The 23119-nt window shown below is 41.4% G+C and overlaps 2 protein-coding genes across 14 annotated transcripts in view; one reads left to right on the top strand and one right to left on the bottom strand.

Annotated features, from left to right (window-relative positions):
- Window positions 1-13350, bottom strand: part of LOC139393234 (forkhead box protein P2-like) — a 113198-nt gene extending 99848 nt beyond the window's left edge. For all 13 annotated transcript variants that reach the window (XM_071141690.1, XM_071141689.1, XM_071141694.1 and 10 more), the window contains exons 1-3: window positions 12945-13350; window positions 1698-1766; window positions 877-930 (exon numbers count right to left, since the gene is read on the bottom strand). The gene's annotated coding sequence lies outside the window, so the exon portion shown is untranslated. The remainder of the gene's footprint in view (window positions 1-876; window positions 931-1697; window positions 1767-12944) is intronic.
- Window positions 13351-15672: 2322 nt separating this feature from the next.
- LOC139393233 (uncharacterized) lies at window positions 15673-22289 on the top strand. Its single transcript, XM_071141687.1, has 4 exons — window positions 15673-17006; window positions 17548-17600; window positions 17683-17786; window positions 18326-22289. The coding sequence occupies exons 1-4, from the start codon at window positions 16195-16197 to the stop codon at window positions 21377-21379; spliced, it is 4023 nt and encodes a 1340-aa protein (XP_070997788.1). The 5' UTR covers window positions 15673-16194; the 3' UTR covers window positions 21380-22289.
- Window positions 22290-23119: the final 830 nt, after the last annotated feature.

Here is a 23119-nt window from a genome sequence, read left to right as displayed (position 1 = left end):
GCTGACTTCTATGAAAATACTGGAGAATTACCTACAGCATTCATTTAATTACACTAATAATTGATAGTAGAGACGTTATGGAGGGCTACAAACACAGAAGCCAGTACTTTTACATTTGATTTTACCTGCAAAGCAATTCACTTCAACTGTTCTGTGCTCACTGAACAATCACCCATTGTCAAGTTAGCATTCGATATCTATCCCCCATCCAATTACGGCTAAATTCCATCCCCTCACGATGATGAGGCTTCTCTTCCCCATCGCTACTGCAGTTTTACCGTCTGGCAATGTTCTGTTCAGTCTGAGACACCTGTGTGTCTGTCTCAGTCTGGCTGCCGTGGGGACACATTTGTCATGACGGCAGGCCTCCGCCGTAGTAGCAGTCACATAATCAGTGTGTGTCACACTTACTGTGCTGGCTGGGATTCTTTATGCTGGTTTTATACTGACTTGGTGACGACAAACTGCCTCAGATATCCCCGCTGGGTGTCTCATAGAGAATCTCATTGGGAATCTAAGGGGCTACAGAAGCTCTGAGTTGTGCCACTGGGTGACGTTACAGTACAGTAGGGTGCACACGCATCTCCCACTTGTTACTGTACGTAGAATTGTGCACGGAGGATTGACTTATGAATCGTGTCTCCCGGGGATTCATGCATCTACACTTCTCCGCTTGAAGTTCTGAACGAGCTTCGTCACTTGATAGGAGTTGTCTTGTACCTCCAGCCCCGAAAGACCAGCGCATGTGAATCCCTCGAGCTGATCTCAACAGGAATTGGCAGTGGATGTGACTGTTCAGATCGGACAATAATCAGAAGACACACACACAACACAAGGGCATGCAGACGATCAGTGTAAAAGGCAGTAGTGACTCACCACTTTGGACTTCAGAACGTGGCGGCCCTTCTTACATCCGTTGCATATTTCATCCTAGACAAATGAACATTTGTTATGAGCTAACATGCTAGTGCATGTTCAACACCACCTTCATGCATGTGCACATAAACACATTCAAACACTTCCGGGTTTCTCGGTGTTAATAACCCCTTGTTTATTGTGATGTGTTAGGACGGGGTCATTCTCAATTAAACACGGGCGTCTAGGTAACTTTCCCAACATTCACTAAGAAGACTTTCAGATATCCTTCCTCCCAGTCCACGTTGGTTGGATCTAATGCATGTCATAACTTCAACAAAAAAAACGACAGTAGATTGGAAGTCTATGAAGTGTGAAGACCAAACAGGCACAACCTGACAGGTTTCACTGCAGAGGTGGAATTCAATCATGGTGGGCAGACGAAGATCTGTTATTTTTCTATGGAGGTAACTGCGCCTCAGCTGGGCTTTAGCGTAACACTGCTGCCCAGGTACAAGTAAAGAAACTAGATCAAAATCAAACACCTTTGTCCTTAAGATTAGATGTGTCATGTCCATTGAAAATAAGGAGGCGCAGGCAAGTCTCGTCCATTTGAACACTGAAATTCTAGAAAGAATCGTTTATTTTATGCATAAGTCTAAGATTTGGCCATCGGTGCCCTCAAAGTTATGCACGACACCTCTGAGATTAATGATCTTGGATGGGGAAAATTAAGTCAAGTTACACAGTTACACACGGCACGTTAACAATTGTCAAATTCTGCCTTATCAGTCCAAAGGCAGAAAACCTTTGACAGGACATGAAAGGCTTGTAGTACTTACCCCGAGGGTGAAAACGTGTGGTTGTTGTCCGTCTGTCTCAGGAGGGGAAGGAATCCAGTCCAGAGATGTCTGTAGAGGATATACAGGGGGAGAGCAGATCAGAGAGAAATTATTCATCAAAAGCATGTTCCCATACAGTAAAACATTATCAACCAAGTTTCCAATTCACATAGTAAATTGTAAATGCCCCCCTCCCCCCCGAATGTGCTTGTGCAAACATGTATTGGATAAATGTGGGTAGGTTTTCTTGCACATGAGCTATGAGTTATTAGCTTTCAGGGGAAAGCAATAAACTTGGGAACAACAAATACACCTGGATTTGCCTGTTAGGTGACTGTATGCATGTGAGTATGTGTCTGTGTGTACATGTTAGAGCTGGTACGATAAACCGAAAATGATCAACAACAACCATACCGATCACTTATCCTGTTTGGGATAGGGGGCAGCATTTTCACTTTTGGATGAATAGCGTGCCCAGAGTGAACTGCCTCCTACTCAGTCCCAGATGCTAATATATGCATATTATTATTAGTATTGGATAGAAAATACTCTGAAGTTTCTAAAACTGTTTGAATCATGTATGTGATTATAACAGAACTCATATGACAGGCGAAAACCTGAGAACAATCCAACCAGGAAGTGGGAAATCTGAGGTTTGTAGTTTTTCAAAGCTTGGCCTACCGAATACACAGTGTCTATGGGGTCAAGTTGCACTTCCTAAGGCTTCCACTAGATGTCAACCGTCTTTTGAAACTTGTTTCAGGCTTCAGCTATAAAGGAGGGGGGAATTGAAGCTGAATGAGTCATGGGTCTGGCAGAGTGTCTCAGGCTCGTGACGCGCGGTCCCGACAGAGTTAGCTCTCGTTCCAGGGCTTTTCTACAGACAATGGAATTCTCCGGTTGGAACCTTATTGATGATTTATGTTAAAAACATCCTAAAAATTGATTCCATACATGGTCTGACATGTTTCTACGACCTGTAACGGAACATTGAGTTTTTGTCTGGACGTAGTGCTCGCGCCGCATGAATCAGTAATTTATTGTCGAACTGGGATTCCTGGGAGTGCATTCTGATGAAGATCACCAAAGGTAAGTGAATATTTATAATGTTATTTCTAACTTCTGTTGACTCCAACATGGCAGATATTTCTTTGGCTGAATTGGGCTCTGAGAGCCGTTCTCAGATTATGCTTGTTCCGTAAAGTTTTTTTAAAATCTGACACAGCGGTTGCATTAAGGAGAAGTCTATCTTTAATTATGTGAATAACACTTGTATCTTTTATCAATGTTTATTATGAGTATTTCTGGGATTTGATGTGGCTATCTGCAAAATCACCGGATGTTTTGGAATCAAAACATTACTGCACGTAACGCGCCATCGTAAACTGAGATTTTTGGATATAAATATGCACATTACCGAACAAAACATACATGTATTGTGTAACATGATGTTCTATGAGTGTCATCTGATGAAGATCATCAAAGGTTAGTGATTAATTTTATCAATATTTCTGCTTTTTGTGACTCCTATCTTTGGCTGGAAAAATGGCTGTGTTTTTTTTACTTGGCTCTGACCTAACATAATCATATGTTGTGCTTTTGCTGTAAAGCCTTTTTGAAATCGGACACGATGGGTAGGTTAACAAGAAGTTTATCTTTCATTTACTGTATTGGACTTAATGTGTGAAAGTTACATATTTCAAAAAAATATTTTGGAATTTCGCGCACTGACTTTTTAATGGAATGTTGTCAAGGGGTTCTGCCCTAGAAAGGTTACCGCAGGCATTTTACGGATATCCTTCATTACTATACATAGCCTATACTAGAGAAATGTGACATTTGAAATGAAATGCGTTTGTTAATATGGGTGATTGTTAAATGGTACAATTGATGACTACAACCATCAAACTAATAGCAGTAGTTGTAGTTTAAAGGATAATACATATTTTTTTTATGCAATTTATCATGATATCTATTTTTGACCATATCCCCCAGCTCTAGTACATGTGAATGTATGCTTGTGTGTGTGTATGTGTGCGAGTAAGTGCTTTTGTGTGCATGTGAGTCTGTGCAACAACAAAAAAGGAGAGGTGTACTTGTGGGTGCGTGTGTGTGTGTCTGTGCATGTGTGTGTGTCTGTGCAAGAAAGATGAGAGGTGACCTTCAGAATTTAGGTAATGTACAGTACGCATTAAAGAAAAATACGTGAAGTGTTTTTCCCCCAAGAGAAAGGGTGCAGTGCCTTGAAGACTTAAATGATCAACCAGTAAATGACAGGTTTTGACGACAATAATGACATGTCCCATGTCCTTATAATACACCGATCTGCAATTCTGTATAAAACAATCCTCAATCTGTTATTTCCACATGCATCTTTCTAATGTTTGCTATGTTTTGTTACATTACCGTAAAAATTACCAACTGCAGCCACATAACCTCTCAGACGTTTTAATGCCTATACTTCATGTTTAAGCACTTGACCCCTCGCAACGTTTGAATTCCCCTCGTGGTTGAGCGAGCGTTTTACAGGCAGCCTCTCTCTCTCTCTCTGATACTTAAGACACATGGACCAATGGCCTAGCCTGGATGTTCCTGTTGAATTTTTCTTTCTTTTTTTTCTTCACAAATTCCAGTGACCCCTGAAGGCAACCAGCAACTGCTGAATCCTGTGGAATGTGCTCTCTGAACTGTACAAAAAGCCCTCAGCCCAAAGGGCACCTCGGAAAACAAAACCTGCCAAGTTCCATTATTTTTACTGTTTCAGTTTGTGGAAAGACGTGTTGCACAGTGCACACAGATTTCTGTGTAACATTTATGCAGTGGAAAAAGGATACAAATCTCCCCTTCCATGCTGTACTGTCTATTGTGAAAATAGGCATGGTGATGTTTCTGTTAGCGTACACAATCATCTAATCTAGTACTGATGTACTTCAAAAGAAAATACTGTACTGTTTAGTACTAGCATGAAGGCTTAGTAAACATGCAATAAAGGACTAATAACACACCAAATCTGAATCAAACCACTTAACACTTAGCTATATTTGTCTGAATAAATATTCAGGTAGCCTTACAAGTTGGATAAAAACAGAATTTTCAGTAATTGTTCCATTCATCCAAAATGACTTGCCGAGTTAAATTTAATACAGCGTTGGCCTGTGAAGCCGTAATACCCTATTCATGAGGAAAAGCAACAAGAATGCTCTTAGTCTGTGTGACCAATTCAAGAGATTTACAAATATCACACATATCTTTATGCTTAGCCTAAATACAAAAATGATCTTTAAATTCTATCAACTTATAAATACAGACTGCATTCAAGCATTCAAGGGGCCTAATAATACCATTGGCTATTTACATAAAGCGCTGCGCTTAGTCAAGATAAACTATTTAAAACGGAAAGCAGAAATACCTCCACAGCGGCTATAGAAGAAGAGTCTGTGGATGAAAGAGGGACATTATGCTAACAAGTCAGATTACTGTACACAATCATTTTATCTTTAACGTAAATACCATCCCTGTGTTACGACGGTGGGGGCTTACGGAAAAGTTACCGCCAATAATATTTTCTACAGGGAACCAAATGCTCCTTATCGGTGCTAGGCGAGCAATTCAGGCCCCCGAACAAAGATGAGTCTTCAAACTCATTCTATTCATCACCGGACGTGTAATTACCTTGGGCTCACAGTCTAGACGCTACCGCATTCACAGAATTTAAGACCCCCTCTCTCTGCAACGCCGCCGCCACAGCGCACGCCACTCTCTCTCCTCTCACCCTCCCCGAGCCCCGGTGAACGTTAAATCTGCCAGCAGATAAATTAACGGAGAACGCAATAAAATGGACACAATGAGAAGAACTTTATCCTCCCCGCTGCTAAATGAGATTTCTTTGAAATGCAGATCAGTGGAGCTAGATTAGTGAGTTTTAGCTGCTGTCAACATCATAACAAAATACAAACGTGATTGTTCGGGCCGGGGCCTTATCTCCGTGCTTCCATCTGCTGCCTGGCTATTTACTCTCCTTGATTTACTATGCAGATCTAAATAAGTCGCATCAAAAGGAGGGCTTACTGCACAATGGCTTCTTAAGCTTCTACATCAAGGTATTTGAAACCGTAGTCACTTAAAAAGGAGGCCCATCAAAGGCCCATCTCTAATGAACTCCCGTATCAGAGGGGGTTTGTGCCTGTTTTTAATGCTTCCTGTCTGGCTACTTGTGTGAAGAGAAAGAGGAAGCGCTACAAATCAGAACAACCCACAGCTATAGGAGGTGTGGCTCTGTAGGGCCACATGAGACCAGCTCACTGCATGGGGCCAATACAACCCCAGGTTTGTCAAGACTACTGGAGACAGTGGAATAGAGTGGGACAGAATATAATGTATTCTATTACACATTGGCTTCACAGCATCAACATCAGCAACACTTCAACATTAAGTGCCTCAAATACCTCATTATCACCAGAGGATGGAGGACAGATGGAAAGACAAGGCAATAAACATTGTTTCTGGACGCATATCAATCCATTTCTCACAAGGAGCATGACATCCAAATGCAAGAATGAGCCATATTATGTTCCCTGCTCTAGTTCTGCACAGAAAAAACACTAATCTTCCAAGCTTTCGAACAACGTTTAGGCAATAACCTTTCATTTCATGGTGTATTTGTTACATTCAGCTACACAGACCCGATTATAAACGAAACCTTCAAGACATAACTGCTTTAAAAAGAGCACGATCTTCATTCCCATCTCGGTTTTAATGTCGGGGCCGAACAAGCATGCAGTTTAGTTTACCAAAGAACAATTAGCCCCTGAGCCCAAACAGACCCTGGCACATGTGGTTGAGAGGCGAGAGCCACAGGGGGGCACCAGATGATGGGTGGGTCGGGAGGGAAGCGTGTGGCGCGTGGCAGCCACACATGTGCCAGTCATTGGCTCCTGGGCATGTCCTGCCTCACTGCTACTCTCACAGGGAGAAAGAGAAAAAGAGACAGAGAGAGAGAACGCCTTCTCTTCCCTGTCCTGTAGTCTCTGGGAGCCACTCCATTCTCTTCAGAATTGCAGGCAGCCTTCCAGATATAGAGCTTACAACAGAGGAGGCATCCTATGGCCTTGTGGCTTTCCTACAGAAACCAGCGTTCTCTACTTCTTTATCCCTCCGTCCCTCATTCTCTCTCTTGGTATTTCCCCCCTTTTCTCTTTGTACCGTGCCAAGTGGGCCCAGTGCCAGCTGCATTTGCAACCACGAGTGACCTCTGCCTTTTTTTTCTTGTCTAATGAAATGTCAAAACAACAGATTTACATATGCAGAAACAGGTGTTGTAACAGGTTTGACTGCTCTTGACCTAAACCATGTTAGAAGGAAATAAATGCACAAAAGAAAGTTTATTAGCAGCAGCTGCCTGAAGGTATTTAGGCTCTGATGGGCACTCAAGTTTACACCATCTGCCTTGCTGGTTGCCAGAAGTGACAATCTAAATCAAAAACCACCCATCAAATATCCTAAAAATAAACCATTGTGTTGCCCATATGTTGTGGCCATTTCTTTTATAAAAGTGGCTGAATGAAGGCTCATGGCCCTGTCATCCAGGGGAAACCCTACAAGCCGCACAGTAGCCTATAATTACTCTCAACCAATCCCCTCTGTTCTAACCAGAACACTGCGTCAGCATCTCACATCATGATGTCCAAGTCCATCCCTCTGAAATTACAGGATATAAAACTATGGCCCTACGACAAAAAAGAACTAGGCCTACTGTCCAAGGACAAGTTTGAGGAAACTCTATAGCGGGCAAAATGTTGGTATGAAGTGTTACTAATAGCGAGCTAGTAAATAGCTTTTACGCTTGTAATGTCACCTGTTATACATTGGCAAATCATTAAGGTATTCAAACTATTAGAATGTGCTAATAGGATTGTTTGAGACATTTATGATCTAATCAACTAGCCTACATGCAGTAGATATTATAATGTGGCCGTGATATCAAAGGCACAACACCAAATAGCTAGGCATATTTCTGAAAATGGCCTCCCTTTTATATCACTGTAAAAAATCATAGCCAAGAATGTCATTTTTTGTCGTTTAAAGTGCATCCATGTATTTCTGAAAGACAAAAGCTGCAAAAGCCCTATTGTTTTTTTTCCTGACTGTTTTTATTTAGACGAGCCAGCGAGACAGAAGGAACAAGCCTGAGACAGTCGTGACCCTGCCAGAGTGTTGTAACTTGTTGTAGAGCAATGCCGGCAGAAGGCAGCACCATATGCCCCCAGCCCCGAGCTCGATGCTCTTTCTGCAGCCTAATGTGCCTGTCAAAAAGCATTACCCTCACAAATCCTGTGTTTTTACAACATGTTTGAAATAAACAGTTCTCCCCCCGACATCTCTCTCTCCCCTACAGAATTGTCCTCAGAGACACACAGCACCAGTGAGAGGAAGGTCAGTGTTTGTTTGTGTTCCTGCTGTTTGAGCAGCACGTGCCTGCTTCAAATCAATACTAGCCATTCCCTCCCTTTTTTTTCTAGAATTCCTAAAAGGACAACTTCAATGAGCCCCAGGTGTTTAAAAAAGCCATGTTCATTTGACCAACAATTCAATCAGATTGTAAGATGAAGCTAGCACACAGATCTAGACATGACTCATTACACAATTGTGTTTCTCAATGAACCGTTAAACAATTGTAGAGTTAAGACAATAGCCCTGTTATTTCTCAATCTGTCTGATGTGAGTGGTTGTTTACAGTGATGCAGACAGGGTGGTGGCAGATTTCGCCTGAGTGATGGCGACCTTGCCGTTCGCTATGAGTGACCCTCCAGCTTTGATATAGGGCAAGACCTTGCAACCAACACATTCTTTCACACCAGTCCAGTACACCGTCCCTTCTTTCTCCATCCTACCGTGGCTTTAAGAAAAGCAAAGGCTGGCATTATTTTACACTGCTGTGACCATAGCATAGAGAAGGGATGGGTAACTCCATTCTTTTACACTGCTGTGACCATAGCATAGAGAAGGGATGGGTAACTCCATTCTTTTACACTGCTGTGACCATAGCATAGAGAAGGGATGGGTAACTCCATTCCTTGGGGGCCTGATTGTTGTCACACTGACTTCAGTAATCAACTAATAGTGATCTTCAGTTTAAAATGCAATTAGATTCATCAGCTGTGCTAGGGATGGGGGGGAAAAAGTGTCACCACTCTGGCCCCCGAGGACTGGAGTTGCCCATCTCTGTCGTATAGAGTAAACAAGTGTTGGCTGCACAAAGCAGGAGAAAAACGTGAACAAGAAGTGACCCAGAACTATTAAAATCTATTCTCGCATGGGAATCAAACAACTAAAACAGAAATCACACACTTGTCCAGATAATGCAGGTTGAAATGCAGCAAGTTCACGTAACAGGTAGAACTAATGGCCTTTTAAAAGGTCAACCGGTGGTTCAATTGTCAAGGTCTAGGTCATGATCAAGCATCTACTGCTAGGCCTTAGCTTGAGCCGATACAGCAGGACTGCGTTGGTAGACTGCAATGGTAACAATGCTTTGTTGGTTAGTGGTAAAGCAAGTTTGTTTACATCAGTCACATGTCATGCTGCAATTAGCGTAGGTTCTATTCTTTGTTAAAATGCAGGAGTCATTATGAGGTTTTGGGAACCCGCTGAACCTGCAGCGCACATGTGTTTGGTCATTTGTTTGTAGTGCAACAACCCTGAGATTGTGGCATGGTGACGTACAACATGATATTTCAAAACCTTGCTTTCTTAGAAACACCGCATGTAGGACTGTTATACACCAATAGAAATATTGGCAAGTGTTTCAAACTGACAAGTGAGAACAGTTATCAGTATCCCATTGTTCTAAAATGAGTCATAACGCAACGAGCAATGAGACACTCCTCCAAACTTGTCCGGAAAGCCAAACAAATGCTCGGTAAAATAAAACCCGTCGGGGGGTTGAGACTTGTTTTAAAGACAACACTTAACACAGCCTTGAGTCTTGAGTCAAACCGAAATCTCAGTTGAATCCGTAACCTCTGACTCCACCCAACACAAGCTTTTCTTGGCCAAAAGTCACAGTGTTTCTTATCCACAACAGCAGAAAGTCCAGCTTATAGAAGTGACCCAGAGTGCAACTAAAAAAAAGTCTGAGCTCTCGGCCTCTTCGTTACTGGGGCACACAAAACACCATTACCATTATGTGGATAATTACAGTGCCTGGGGGACTCTTAAGCATGCTATATACTCTTTTATCTTAAGAAGTCAATCTCTTCTAGGCTGACAGCTAGCAGCATATGATCCTGGTAAACAAATATGTTCACGCAGCACAAAAGTGCCATTAAAGGCCAAAACTGTCAACACAAATTCCATTCTTTCTGAAGGAAGGGAGGGAGGGGGAAAAAAAGACTTGATCACCTCTGGTTGCTTTAACTTGCATGGAGGTTGTCATGGAAACATTTCTATGAAGTTAACGGGATAAAAACAGAGAGCTTTCCAGTTTAATTGGCTTAGAGAGCAGAGTTGACTCGCCCATAAATTAAAACACAGACAGGGTACAATGCTCATATTTAGACAAAATGAAACTATGGTGCTCCACCCTTTTGTTTTTCCCTTTCCCCCCCAAAAAAACAGAGCAACACCTCTAAGGTTGAGCAAGCTGCCAGTTTTATTAAAAAGGAGATGCTGGGGGGATGGGTGGTGATACGATACAAAAGCTAAGAGAGAGGCTAGAGTTCATATAATGAAAAAGTAGGTATTTGTTTCAAAGTTGATCTGTAATAAATTAAAAGAAAACAATATGTACTTTATTCTAAAGACAGAATGCACTGCGTGACATGTCCTTTGAATGATTTAAAGGAAGACTCAATATACATGAAAAACAGAACAAGTCATATACTATTTCTCAGTTACTAGCATAAATTTTTTTTTTTTTTACCAGAGAAAAAAAATCATGCATTAATTAACCTATGACTGGTCGGCTGAAATCTAAAACTTAAAGGTGCAATATGCAGAAATTCCTCTGCCACTTCCTGGTTGCTAAAATTCTAATAGTTCACCTAATTTCAGTTCATGTGACAAAACAAGCAATGTATAGTGTAGATTGTCGAGAATCATTGTACCATCTAAACCGCTGTGGAATATCTTTTCAATAACCAAAAATATTGTATTTTCAGCTGTTTGAAGGTAGTGTAGAAAACCAAAAGTAAATGATGCAAACACAACATTTATGAACGGGAAGCATAGATTTAGTGTACATAGAACAGATCTACCGCTTTTTAGACTTGCTTTCAATGAGAATGACAGAATGCCCCAAAAGTTACATATTGCAGCATCAATTTTGATAAATGATTGAAAGGTATGATAAACGTATACACATTAATCCTTGGGAGGACATTCATTTTCATATTACCATAATGTAGCAGCAAACCACAAAATGATAAATGCAGCAATCAAAAAATGGATGCAGAGTGGCACAATAGTAAGTGCAGCGTGCTACTAATGCTGGCCAGATACCATTTGTCCACATTCAACCATATAGCCTTTATGCAGACAGCAGAGTGAAATATTAGGTTACTTTCCCAAAAGTGAACGTCAACAACAAACTAAAAAGCACTGAAACGGGGCCTCTATAGCTACAGACTTATATAGTTCCTACCAGGCAATGATCGCAGAGGTTCCAAACAAGGAGTTGACAAAAGTATGGTCCTAAAATGAGGGCAAAAGTGTTGAGTGATGAAACAGTGAAGCACACCTGCATTTCAGGCTGGGGAACACCTGTGCACCCACGGCTTGAACAAAAGGGTTCAGTCTTGTTAACCCACCAGGGGTGAAAACTGATCACGCCATGTGGTAACTTTGTTAGCGTTTCTATAAGAAAAAAAAGCTACACCTAGGCTATCGATTTAGGTGCAGCGCTAACTAAAGTAGAGAGGTACTTCAGAGTGTTTTTAAGGGGTGTGGGGGGGGGGGGGGGGGGGGCCTTAACCGAGGTGTAGCAACCCATCGTCCAAACTACAAGTCCATCGTGCTCATTAAGAACTATGAGGATAATACTGAAACTGGCATCTCATTTCATATCTGGGCTTTGAAGATATGGAATATGCTGTAATGGAGCAAGAATGCAACGGTAAGGTGTTTGTTACCCATTGATCTTTATCATCATCATCGCCATCAACAACAATAACAGTACAACTAGTTATACTATTATACGTTTGCTTTCATTTTAAGCTTTGGTAGTCTGAGCAGCAACAGCAGTTGGTAGCCAGAAGCAATAGTAATGCGATAGTAATGTAATAGTAATAGTAACTGTAGTGTAAAAAGGAACATCAAATAATAGTAAAGTAAGTTACTGTAGTAGTACTATAGTAGTAGAAGGTGATGATAATAGTAAGAACTGTGGCACAACTGATAACGACACTGCTGCGAATTCTCATTACACAGATAGTAAACTAGATCGCAATACATTATTATCAACGAATCAGTTATAATAGCTCAACTTTTAGTTTTAGAGAAAAAAAAAAAAGTTTTCCAATATCTGCCTGTTAATAAGATAGTGGTGAATGCTGTACATTCCAAATGATCATTATATTCAATGAGCCAAAAAAATATTTAATTTCGAACTTGAATTGTTACATTTAAATCAGACTACTTTGAGATTCCATTCCAGTGAATGAATGTGACTATGACCATTACATTTAAAAAATATATAGTTTTATTAATTCAAAAACATCAGAATAAGTGAATACATCTCTGAATTGGTAGGCTACTTTCAACTGGTTATCTACAACTATTCTACCTGACTTTTCAACCTATGCTAAAATGGTCTTCCATAACGTTTTATGGTATTGTTATTAGTGCTAATGGCAATACATAGTTCCATCTCTGATATACTGAAAAGAAAGACGCATAGGATACATTGTTGCATGTCGGCTTCAACGAGCCAGTGGTCATCGATAGAAGAGTTCTATCCTCCCTATTGGCTGCACACGCTGGGCAGTGTTGCTTGAGGGTCCTTGGCAACGAAAAAGCACAAGTCGACTATTGTGTGAAGTACATGAAAGGAACCAACATGAAATATGTAATATATATATATATATACATACATATGCAATATGTAGTTGTTGGGATGATTTGAAGTTGTTCACAATCATCCGCACAAATTATAGCTTCATCATTTAAATTAGTGGACAGTAAGAATCGATGAAGAGAATCAGTGAAACTCAAAGAGCGTGGATAGAAAGAAACACTTTGGTTCAAACTTACCAAAACGCAGGTTTATTTTCTCCAGGAAAACAAGAGCCACCACGTGAGAAGAAGTTGGTGTACGTTCAGCTTCAAGAAATCTTCACACGTGACTGTACAAGTAACCATAAAGCAGAAAAAATGAACAACAAGCCGTAGAGTAAATAAAAACTCAAATATTCCTCCGTTGGCGCTGCACTCATACAAGCGTTGTCTTGCACTCCTGCTGTCTCCAGTCAATGCTGCTGTTATTACTAATGTAACAGAAAAGGAAGTACACCGAGTCAGGTTTGAATACTCTCGCATGACGCGCAATGCGAAGAAGTAGCTTGTTTTCGCAATGCGATTCAATACATCGAGATGTATTCCACGAACTATTTTGGACTATCTTATTACAATACAGCCCCAGGGGAGGCACTTACCCGGAGTTGAATGTTATTCTTTTTTTTTTGAGCGCTACGACCCCCCCCCCCCCCCCATATGACGTCACGTCCACCTGCTTTGTAAACAAAAAAACTATTTTGGAAGTTACACGGTTGTTTTTTTTGTTGTAAATCAAAGATAAGCAAACAGTCCCATTGCCAGTTACATCTTGTTTCCAGATGAAGCCAGCTCCCATATCTACTGTAGAGTTGATCTATAAAGTCGGCCACTGGAGAGAAACGTATTTAAATATCCAAATAAGGTGTGTTATATTGTATAATAAACATATGCATTGTTATTTGTAGACTAACCTACTGATCTTAAACAGATATGAATCAATGTGAGCATCAATACGGATATTTATTTGGAAGGTTTGTGCACACAATGAAAATAAATCATCTATACATCAAACAGCAATTACTAAAACGTTTAGTGCACATTTGCTAACTAATCAGTCCCAACTATGGGTGCATATTGGTAATGTCAGCGCAAAGAAAATGCATTAGCAAAAATATATAGCCTAACGGGATGTTATAATATTTTAGGTAATTCTACTCTTTTGAAAGAACTATTTACTATATTTTCATGTGAAGAATAGATATTTTAAAATAGGCTATGATTCAGGATGAGATGAGATTTTTTTTTAAACAATCATCAGAAGAAACTATAAATATAGCTATTGTTGACATGTACACGGTGATGATAAGACGTTCGATCTATTGATGCGTGATCAATATACTTAATAGTAATCCTTGTGCCATTGCAGTTTGATCAGTCGTGTTTGTAAAACATTTAAAATTGGACCAGTGCTATTAAGACATCTATTAATGTTTTAAACCTTTAGAAATGTTAAAAGTATTTGTCATAACGCACTGTCCACTGCAGTGAACCTGCAGCATTGACCGGTGTGGACCGCAGAGATTGACGTTCAAGGTCTGACCTGTTGTATGTCGTCTTTATTTACTCTCCCTATAGATAAAATACTGGGTGAAAGTTGTTTGTTTTACACATACAGGAAAAACACATTTTCATATATATACAGGAAAAACACATTTTCATATATATATATATATTAAATGACAAATTCGGCTTAATGAAACTGAAACAATTGTGTGTTGATTAAAAGGTTGATTGAAATCACTTGCTCCCGATTTTATGTGTATAAAGAAGGTACATTAATTTCAATGTGATGTTCAAACCTCTGCTTTGTATAAATGTTAGGGATGTGCTTCTGGTATTTTATTGTTCCGTTTTGTTGTGCACAACAAATACACAATAATCTTAAAAAACAAAAACAAATATTACATATCATTGTCAAACTTGTAAACAATTTAAAACCTGCAATTTACACCAGATAATCTGTATGTGCGTGTGTGAGAAATATATAAAAGGGAATATTGTACATACAACGTTAAACACATTCATATATATTTTATAAACGACGATTAAGATTAAAATCTTAAAATTGTTTAAAATACAATATGTTTTTCGTAAAAGATCCAATTCCATGACATTTTGGAAGATTCTAAGTGAGATTGAGCATTCCATCATCATTTCTAAAAATAGGAGGAAAGATCATTTCGGATGTCATTGAAGTATATAAAAAAAAACGATATCGCTGATGTGTGGAAAATGGTGCTTTGCTGCCACCTACTGGTAATTTAGTGTCTTTTATTCACACTGGTCACAGGTATGTACGCATGTCTTATAATACGCTAACAAATGTGTATTGTATACCGAGCTATTATTGACTTTACCTAACCTAATGCATTTGATGATGTTGAAATGCATATAAGCGATCAAAAGTCATATATGTTGAGGTCAGACATGGTGTGCTGAGTAGATGACCTAATGCTGTGTCAAAGTACATGGAAGAAATCCTCTTTGGTCAAACACTGATCTGATTATTCAGTACAGTAAATATCATACTCATGTCAGTTTCATGTCATTTCATGTAGAAATACCAAATGCGCTGTCTTGTTGTCATGTTGAAAATTCAATTCTAAAAGAATCCATTGAGATTCATTAACAACCTTGCACAAAGAATCCATTGAGTGTGAAACCGGTCTACATACCTGGGCTGTATTGTATAACTAGGCCTACAGCCTGTTGAAAGGGGTATGTTAGATTTACAGGTGTACTTGCATCTCCTATCTGACCAGATTCAAGGAATTAAAATGTCATTTTACAAGGTAGATGTTACTCTGGCATCATCATCAGAGAGGTGATTGTTTGAGAGCCAGGGAGAGCTTGGCTACTGTACAATAATTTCCTCTGAAGATGCTTCATTTTCTAAGTCCTATCTCTTTGTCCTCAATAACCTGAGGCTTATGGGATTATAGTAACACGATGGCAAGAGGGTATAGGAGAGATGAGGAATCCACAGGATTGAGACTTGGCCCTGGCTCCACTTTTGATCCATGTCTGGGGGACTTTATCGACACCTGCAAGTGACAGATGCAAACTGCATGCAACACTTGCAGTCTGGGAAACCATAAACACCATACACTACTAGTAAGTGATGATCTCATTCTGTCATTCAATAGATACGCACAGATGAGTTCCATGTACATTTTTTGCCTCTGTCTTAAATGTGTCATATTTTTTTTGTTATTACTGGCACATTTCTTTATTGCAACAGATATGAGAGACGTTATGTTGGGACAGATGACTGCAGGGGCCAGACTAGCATATTGTATGAGACCTATTAATAGGCCTGGCTTACACCACAATATTCAGCTGTAACTGGACCCCGTATGTCAACTCACATCCTCTCGAGTGTCGCCACAGCCAGGGGCACTCTGGTTCTGTCCTCCCTTCCCAATGTAGACAGACAGCCAGCCCACTGATGTCTACAGACGATCCAAGGCCTCTCGGGCCCTCAAACTTAATGGAGGCTCCAGACACCAGAACCCGGGGAAGCAGGGATATTAAAGAGGGGGGAGTGAGAGAGGAAGAGGAGCGAGGAAGCCTATACACACAGAAAGGCGCCACGGACGAGTCGGACGAGTCGGATGGTTCGGAGCCCGAGCCCCTGGCCGTCATCCGTAGGAAGGTGTCCTTTGCTGACGCCTTCGGTCTGGATCTGGTGTACGTCAAGGAGTTTGACAGTACAGACCTGACGGGGGCAGAGGTCGCTGACCCCCCGGAGCCCGAGGTCAAAGTTAAAGAACCGGACGAGTACTTCCTGTCATCTTTGTTTACCGTGCCCTCGTCTCCGGAGGAACTCGAACAGAGACTCCAGGATCAGAAGCTGGAGCTGGAGAGCATTGAGTTACTTCCTGGCACCACCGCGCTCAGGGGTATTGTCAGGGTGGTGAACTTGTGCTACAATAAATCCCTTTATATCCGGATCACTCTGGATAGCTGGAAGACCAGCTTTGACCTGCTGGCTGAGTACGTCCCGGGCTCCAGCGATGGAACGACGGACAGGTTTGCGTTTAGGCTTACCCTCGTGCCGCCCTTCGAGATGGAGGGAACCAGAGTGGAGTTCTGCCTCAGATACGAGACATCAGTGGGCACTTTCTGGGCAAACAACAGTGACATGAACTATGTGCTGTTCTGTCACAAAAAGGGAGGCAGAGATCTGATAGCAATGGAGCCTCAGCTAGAGGATGTAAATAACTGGAGAGAGAAGAGAACCTGTCTGAAAGTCAACAGGTGAGGAGTCACCCCGGTCCTATTCTTGTTCCCTCTGCTGACAGTAAGCGATTGAAACACACTATTACTGAAGTATTAAATAACTAAGTATGAATCACTATAGCATAGATTACAAACAAGTAGTTTTGACAGCAAATTGAGTAATAGGCTTAAAACATATTATTATCGCTTAGTGAAATAGGAAAATATTTTATTATTAGTGTGACACACTTATATATATATATATATATATATATATATGGAAAAAAAATCTTTCTATTATTCTAGATGGATCACCTGTGCATGATTGTTGGAGTTAGCTTTTTCAGAGATGTCCGTTGTGCTCGGCCACAGTATTAAATAGCTCCCCATGGGATCTAGTGTCAGTCCAGCTTTCCATGATGTCTGATATTGACTGGGAAATAAAATGTTTCCATTTTGTTTTTAACTTTAGGACCAAAATCTTAACAACCTCTGTGTTTTGGTTCTCGAGGAACAGTAATTCCTTATTGTTTTGCCCCATAACATTTCATGTCATTTGGTCTGTCCTCTGTGTTGACAGTAAGATGAACAGTGCTGAGGAGAACCCCGTGGAGACCACTACAGACGCTCCAGGTGTGTATATCGCTCATATTATGTCTGTGAAATGTGAAGGCCATGCTTGGGAATCTGAGTCTGTGAGCAATTTATTTTCCAGATTCAGCCACACACAGAGCAGAGGGGACTGGCAGGAAACAAGTGGAAAACGCAGAGCATCTGCTCTCTATTCTGCATCATGAGGATTACCGTCACAAAAATTTGGTGAGGTCAATCATTTGTACTCAAGGGCTGGTAAACATTTTGACATGTCCTGGGTGGGGTGCTTTGCAACTGCCACATACACATTTGACACAAAACAATATTTAACACATTTCTCGCCATAAAATACATATAGTTAATACATGTTTGACCGTTATTACCAACCATGCTCTTTCTGCGGTGAGGCATGTCTGTACTTCAGCTAGTTACGCGTGAGACAGTGTAACATACTGCACAGTACGTGAGGAGACAGTGAGGCATTTTACACACTTGAGAGCATACCATGCATTGTTCTATTGCAGTCATGTGTAGCCACTAGTAACTGCAGAGGGCAAGTATGTTAAAAAAATAAATGGTATTGCACCCAAAGTACCAATCTCATTACAATATTCTACAAAAGTTACACATTTGTTTTATTGCAATAAGTTCAAATATATGTTCTATTAGTCCTTGTTAGACCAGATGTTAAAACACATTTTGTGAAGGAAACTAAGTAAGTTCAAACCTAAATATGCCCTTTTCCTTTCTTTGTTGACTGACAGGGGAGTAGTCAGAGGAGCAGACGAAGGAAGGCCTGTTCAGCACGAGTGCAGGAATACTTTTCTCGGCGAGAGCAGGCGGCAAGACGGGAACACATTTCCAATGGGCTACCACATAACGAACTGGAGAAGCCACCTTCACTTCCAGACATCAGAATCAAACCCTTAGGGGACAGCGCCTCCAGTCTCCTAAGATTACGCCAGAAGAAACAAACCAATGATACCCCTCAAATAATGACATACCACCAGATACCCCTACTTTCCCTGGACTGGGGCAAAGATACCGTGCGTGCGGGGACTCCAGATGAGGATGACTGGACTAGAACAAGGACCACACCTCAGCTCACATCAGACAAGTCAGAGGACAATCTGGGAGAACAAACCTCTGTTTGTGATCTGTGGGAAGCCTTTCTCAATGGCACAGACTCCAAAGATACTACCAGTGTGCCAGAGTCTGAATGGCTACAGTCGGCAACTTCAGTTTGCCCCTCAATCGAAACTGAGGATTTTGAGGCTTCCTCAAAAGTCGACGACCAACAGGAGGATGACTTGGACTCAAATACACAAAGATACACCCACTGCACGGTAGATGAATTGCCGTCGTGGGCTCACAATCATGTGATGCCTGTGGTCAGTGCCGAGGAGCCACTGTCAAGCTCGGGTGTCACCTTCCCCAGAAACGACAAAGCGTTAGTTTATAATCCTTCCCAAAGGTCAGAGGCTATCCTTGTAACAGACACTCTACAGGAATCCATTCCCTCGGGTGCCGCAAGGGTGGCCGGGGGGTCTGTTGACAGCACGGCTCAGTGCCACAAGCATGTGGAGGCGGGGGGAGGAAGAGGAGAGGAGCCTTTCACACCATACAGAGCAGAGCCGGTAACAAGCTCGGGGGAGACCGAGACAACAGATATGACAGCAATGGCGGAATCTCAGAATGCCAATGCAGTAGATAGAATCTGGCAGGCAGAAAGGCAAGACAAGACGCTTTCTTCCGACGTGGAAGCAGAGGTTAAAGGCAATGTGCACAAAGCACCTGATGACACTGTGACATTTAGGGAGACAGTCGCAGAGAGGACAGAGGATAAAACAAACACACAGAGCTATGGAGTGGAGGAGGGATTCACACAGGCCTACAAAGAGGATGAGCTATTCAAGCCGAACCAACCAGAGGAAGAAGAATTCACACAAGACCTCACAGAAGAAGCGTTGCATAGACAGAGTCCAGCAGTGGAATATGAATTCCATAGAGACAAAATCTATTTAGAACTGAACCTAACAGAGTTGGAAGAATTCAGGCCTAGTCAAACGTATGAAGAAGAATTCAGGCCGAGTCGAACGTATGAAGAAGAATTCAGGCTCAATCAAACAGGAAAAAAAGAATTCAGACTGAAACAAACACACGAAGAGGAACTTAGACCAAACAAATCAGACGCAGTTGAAATCAGACCATTTAATACAGTGGAAGATGAATTAAAACCGAATCAATCAGAGGCAGAGAAATTCCGATCAAATCAAGAAGACGACGAAGAATCTAGACCGAACCAAACACTCGATGGTGAATTCAGCTGGAACCAAACTGAGGTAGAGGAATTAAGACCAAACAAAATTGAGATGGAAGAGGGATTCTCACCAAGCCATCAAGATGAAGAAGATGACAGACCGAGCCATACAGACAAAGAATTGCGCCTGAGTCATGAAGATGAAGAGCTAGACAGAGAGAGCCGGACATTTGCCGAAAAATTTAGACCGAACCAAACACCCAATGAAGTATTCAGATCAAACGAATTCGAGGAATTCAGACAGTTTGATGAAGAACAGAGAGACAGAGAGAACCTAGAAGAGGTTGAGGAATTCAGATCCAACCAAACACACGAAGAGGGATTCTGGTCAAACACAATACAAGAAGAAGATATCTATCAGAGCCTAAATGAAGAGGAGCTATACAGAGACATAGATATGGATGAAAATTCATCAACGCACAACCTAACAGAGCCCGAAGTGTTCAGGGAAAAGAACACAGGAGAAGTGGAAAAGACAGAAAATGTCGTGGCCGAAATGTCCAGACAGAGAGACACAGAACAGATAAATGAAGAAATAAGTATGGAAACTCCAGAAAAGGAAGAAGTGGAGGACTTAACGGACGAGACCGCGGACACCCGAAATGAGAGTGAGGACGTGTCAACAGAAAAGGAGGAAAAGCATGAGGTGACAATGGAAAATGTTGAAGGACCAAGACAAGATAAAAATGGAAAGTTGTCAGAAGGCTCCAAAGAACTTATTATGGAGGATGATAAAGAATGGGTGGGAAAAGAGGTAGAGTTGGGCGAAGATGAGTTGTTCAGAGAACAGAAAGGTTTGAATGAGGAAACGTTAGAAGAGGTGTTATGTTTGCAGTCGGTTGATAATTGTCCTTTAGCCGAACAAGACAACGAGAAGGAGGAGAAACTGTCAGATGTACCTGAAGTCGTTCAAAATGTACCGAACCACCAGGCAAAACGTCTCACTAAGAAAGCGGTGACTGACATAGACTCCTGGGTAGACTCTCTCATGAAGGCACGTACAGTTCCCGATTTGACCTTCACACCGAGACAAGGCCTTAGCCAAACTACACCCAGTAGCAATGCAGAGCCCTCTATGGGCCAAGCATATGCGTCATCTCCAAACAGAGGAACAACTGTCCTCTCTCATTCATTTTCCCTCAGCACAAGATTTAACACAGTGGTCAGTGACGGGAGTGAGTCAGGGGTCAGTCAGGGGTCAACCCAAAACCCATCGTCATTAGGGGAGGATCAGGAGACCCTCAGCAGCCATACGAGCCCTCCACCCCCTGAGAAAGTGGAGGATGCTGCCAGCAGCTTCTTGGCATGGTTGAGGATGTTTTTCGCTCTCAGTAGCGTAACCAGAGCACTAGTCTATTCCCTTTTGGTAGCAGTGTTTCTCTTTACCACTCTTGTGTATAATTTCCCAGCGTGCTTTGCTCTCTACTTGTTCTCACTGTATTGGTGGTGCTGTGTGGCAGATAGGCAACGCGTGACAGGGACTGACAGAATAGATTGAGAGAGGTGAATTGTTTGTGTGTAAAGAATTATAATATTGTGCGTGTGCGCACGTGTGTGTATGATTTGGGTAACACTTTACATGAAGTTACTCTTATACCTGTAACTACTACTGTAGCAACATTGTTGTTATTGTGCATGGTACTTCAGTATTAGCTATTGCAGCTATAATGCATTTGTTAATACAATGTTGTTACTGGTGTAATGCCAGTGTTACTACAGAGGTATGAGAGCAACTCAATATAAAGAGTTGCCATGATTTTTTTTTTAGTTTGTTGCAGTGTTTTATGGGCCCAATATCAAAAGTGAAAATGTACCAAAGTTATTAAAGGAGAACGAAATCCATTATTCCAATGTAGGACAAAAGGGGATAGCTAAACCGCGTGGGGCATTGGAGATTTGAAAGTGAAGTGTCTTTATTTCTTTTTCCATTTTTCTTTCCTCAACAATGATAACATATTCAACAGAAAGCTTTCCAGATTTCCCCAGGTCTTCTACGCTGACTAAAGATTGTCTTGCATAGTCATTGCTGCACTGTAGTTCAAATGTTTTAACTTAGACTAGCTGATATGATATGGTCGTCATATCGCACCTCTGTAATCAACTTGAAATGTATAAGTCACACATCCATGTTGGCCGCAGTTGATTGGGCTGGAGCATGTGTTAGGCAGACGTATGAGATTACAATATCTCTGTGATCCTGGGAGATCACTTACTGGCCCCCCATCTGACCTATCTCTCTCAGACATGTAGCCTACAGATAGTAAGGTCAAATGGACTGCACTTTTTCATCACTTAATCATTGTAAGGATTGGAGATGAGGATGATGATGATGATGATGATAAAATCAAGTTGTGTGATTTTGTGACTTTGTCTTTCCATTAAAAGTCCTGTACTTGACTTTGACAGATTACATTTTTATGGGATATATTTTCACCTCCTTATATGAAACATTGCAACAGTTTTCAGAAACTGCCCTAAAGTTTCACAAAAACAGTATTATTAATCATGACGTGAAGAGACAGAAAGTACACTGCTATAGCTTTTTTGTAAAATGGTGGACGTGATATGTCTTCCGTTACCCAAGTCCCCAAGTGCTTGCTGTCCTCAGACGAGCCCTATAGGGCCAGTAGTGCTAATTCATGGGAGAGTTGGCAGGTGATGTACTGTGAGTTCATCATGACTTACTTGGAGGGTTGGGTTTTGATTGCGATAATGCTCACTTGCCCACTAACACGGGATACACGGCTTTGACGAATCCTGACGCAGACAGTGGCCGCGATCCCCTGCTCAGACGTTGCATCCATGCGCCAACCAATGGTTGCGTGCCACGTCATCGACTGTGTCATCGACTGACAGATTGCTATAAAATACGTCATGATGTGGTTCGCTGATAAAGACCTATCAAGGCGTTGAAAGATCTGGCAGGCGTCAACAACACCTGGGCAAAAAAAAAACATGCGCAGTGAAGCTGGCCTGCCTATCAGCGCAGCGGATCTGACTTTGTTTACGTAAGTCTATCTAAGACAATAGGTCACACATTTTTTTACTTGAGAAATACTGCATCAAACACCTTAGCTAGATATAAGATTGCGTGACTAAATCCTCTACAAAAAAACTAGAAATGTATTACAGATGTATTTTTTTTCTGACTATTTTGAGGAAGTAGTTCTGGCTTTGCTCCTATGGTGTCTCATGGGGGACAAACATCAGTAACTGCCATATGGAACCACATCCCCAA

This window comes from Oncorhynchus clarkii, chromosome 33, assembly GCF_045791955.1.
Source record: "Oncorhynchus clarkii lewisi isolate Uvic-CL-2024 chromosome 33, UVic_Ocla_1.0, whole genome shotgun sequence".
NCBI classification, from domain to species: domain Eukaryota; kingdom Metazoa; phylum Chordata; class Actinopteri; order Salmoniformes; family Salmonidae; genus Oncorhynchus; species Oncorhynchus clarkii.
The sequence above is the reverse complement of the archived record's forward strand: the minus strand, read 5'-3'. Positions and strand labels throughout refer to the sequence as shown.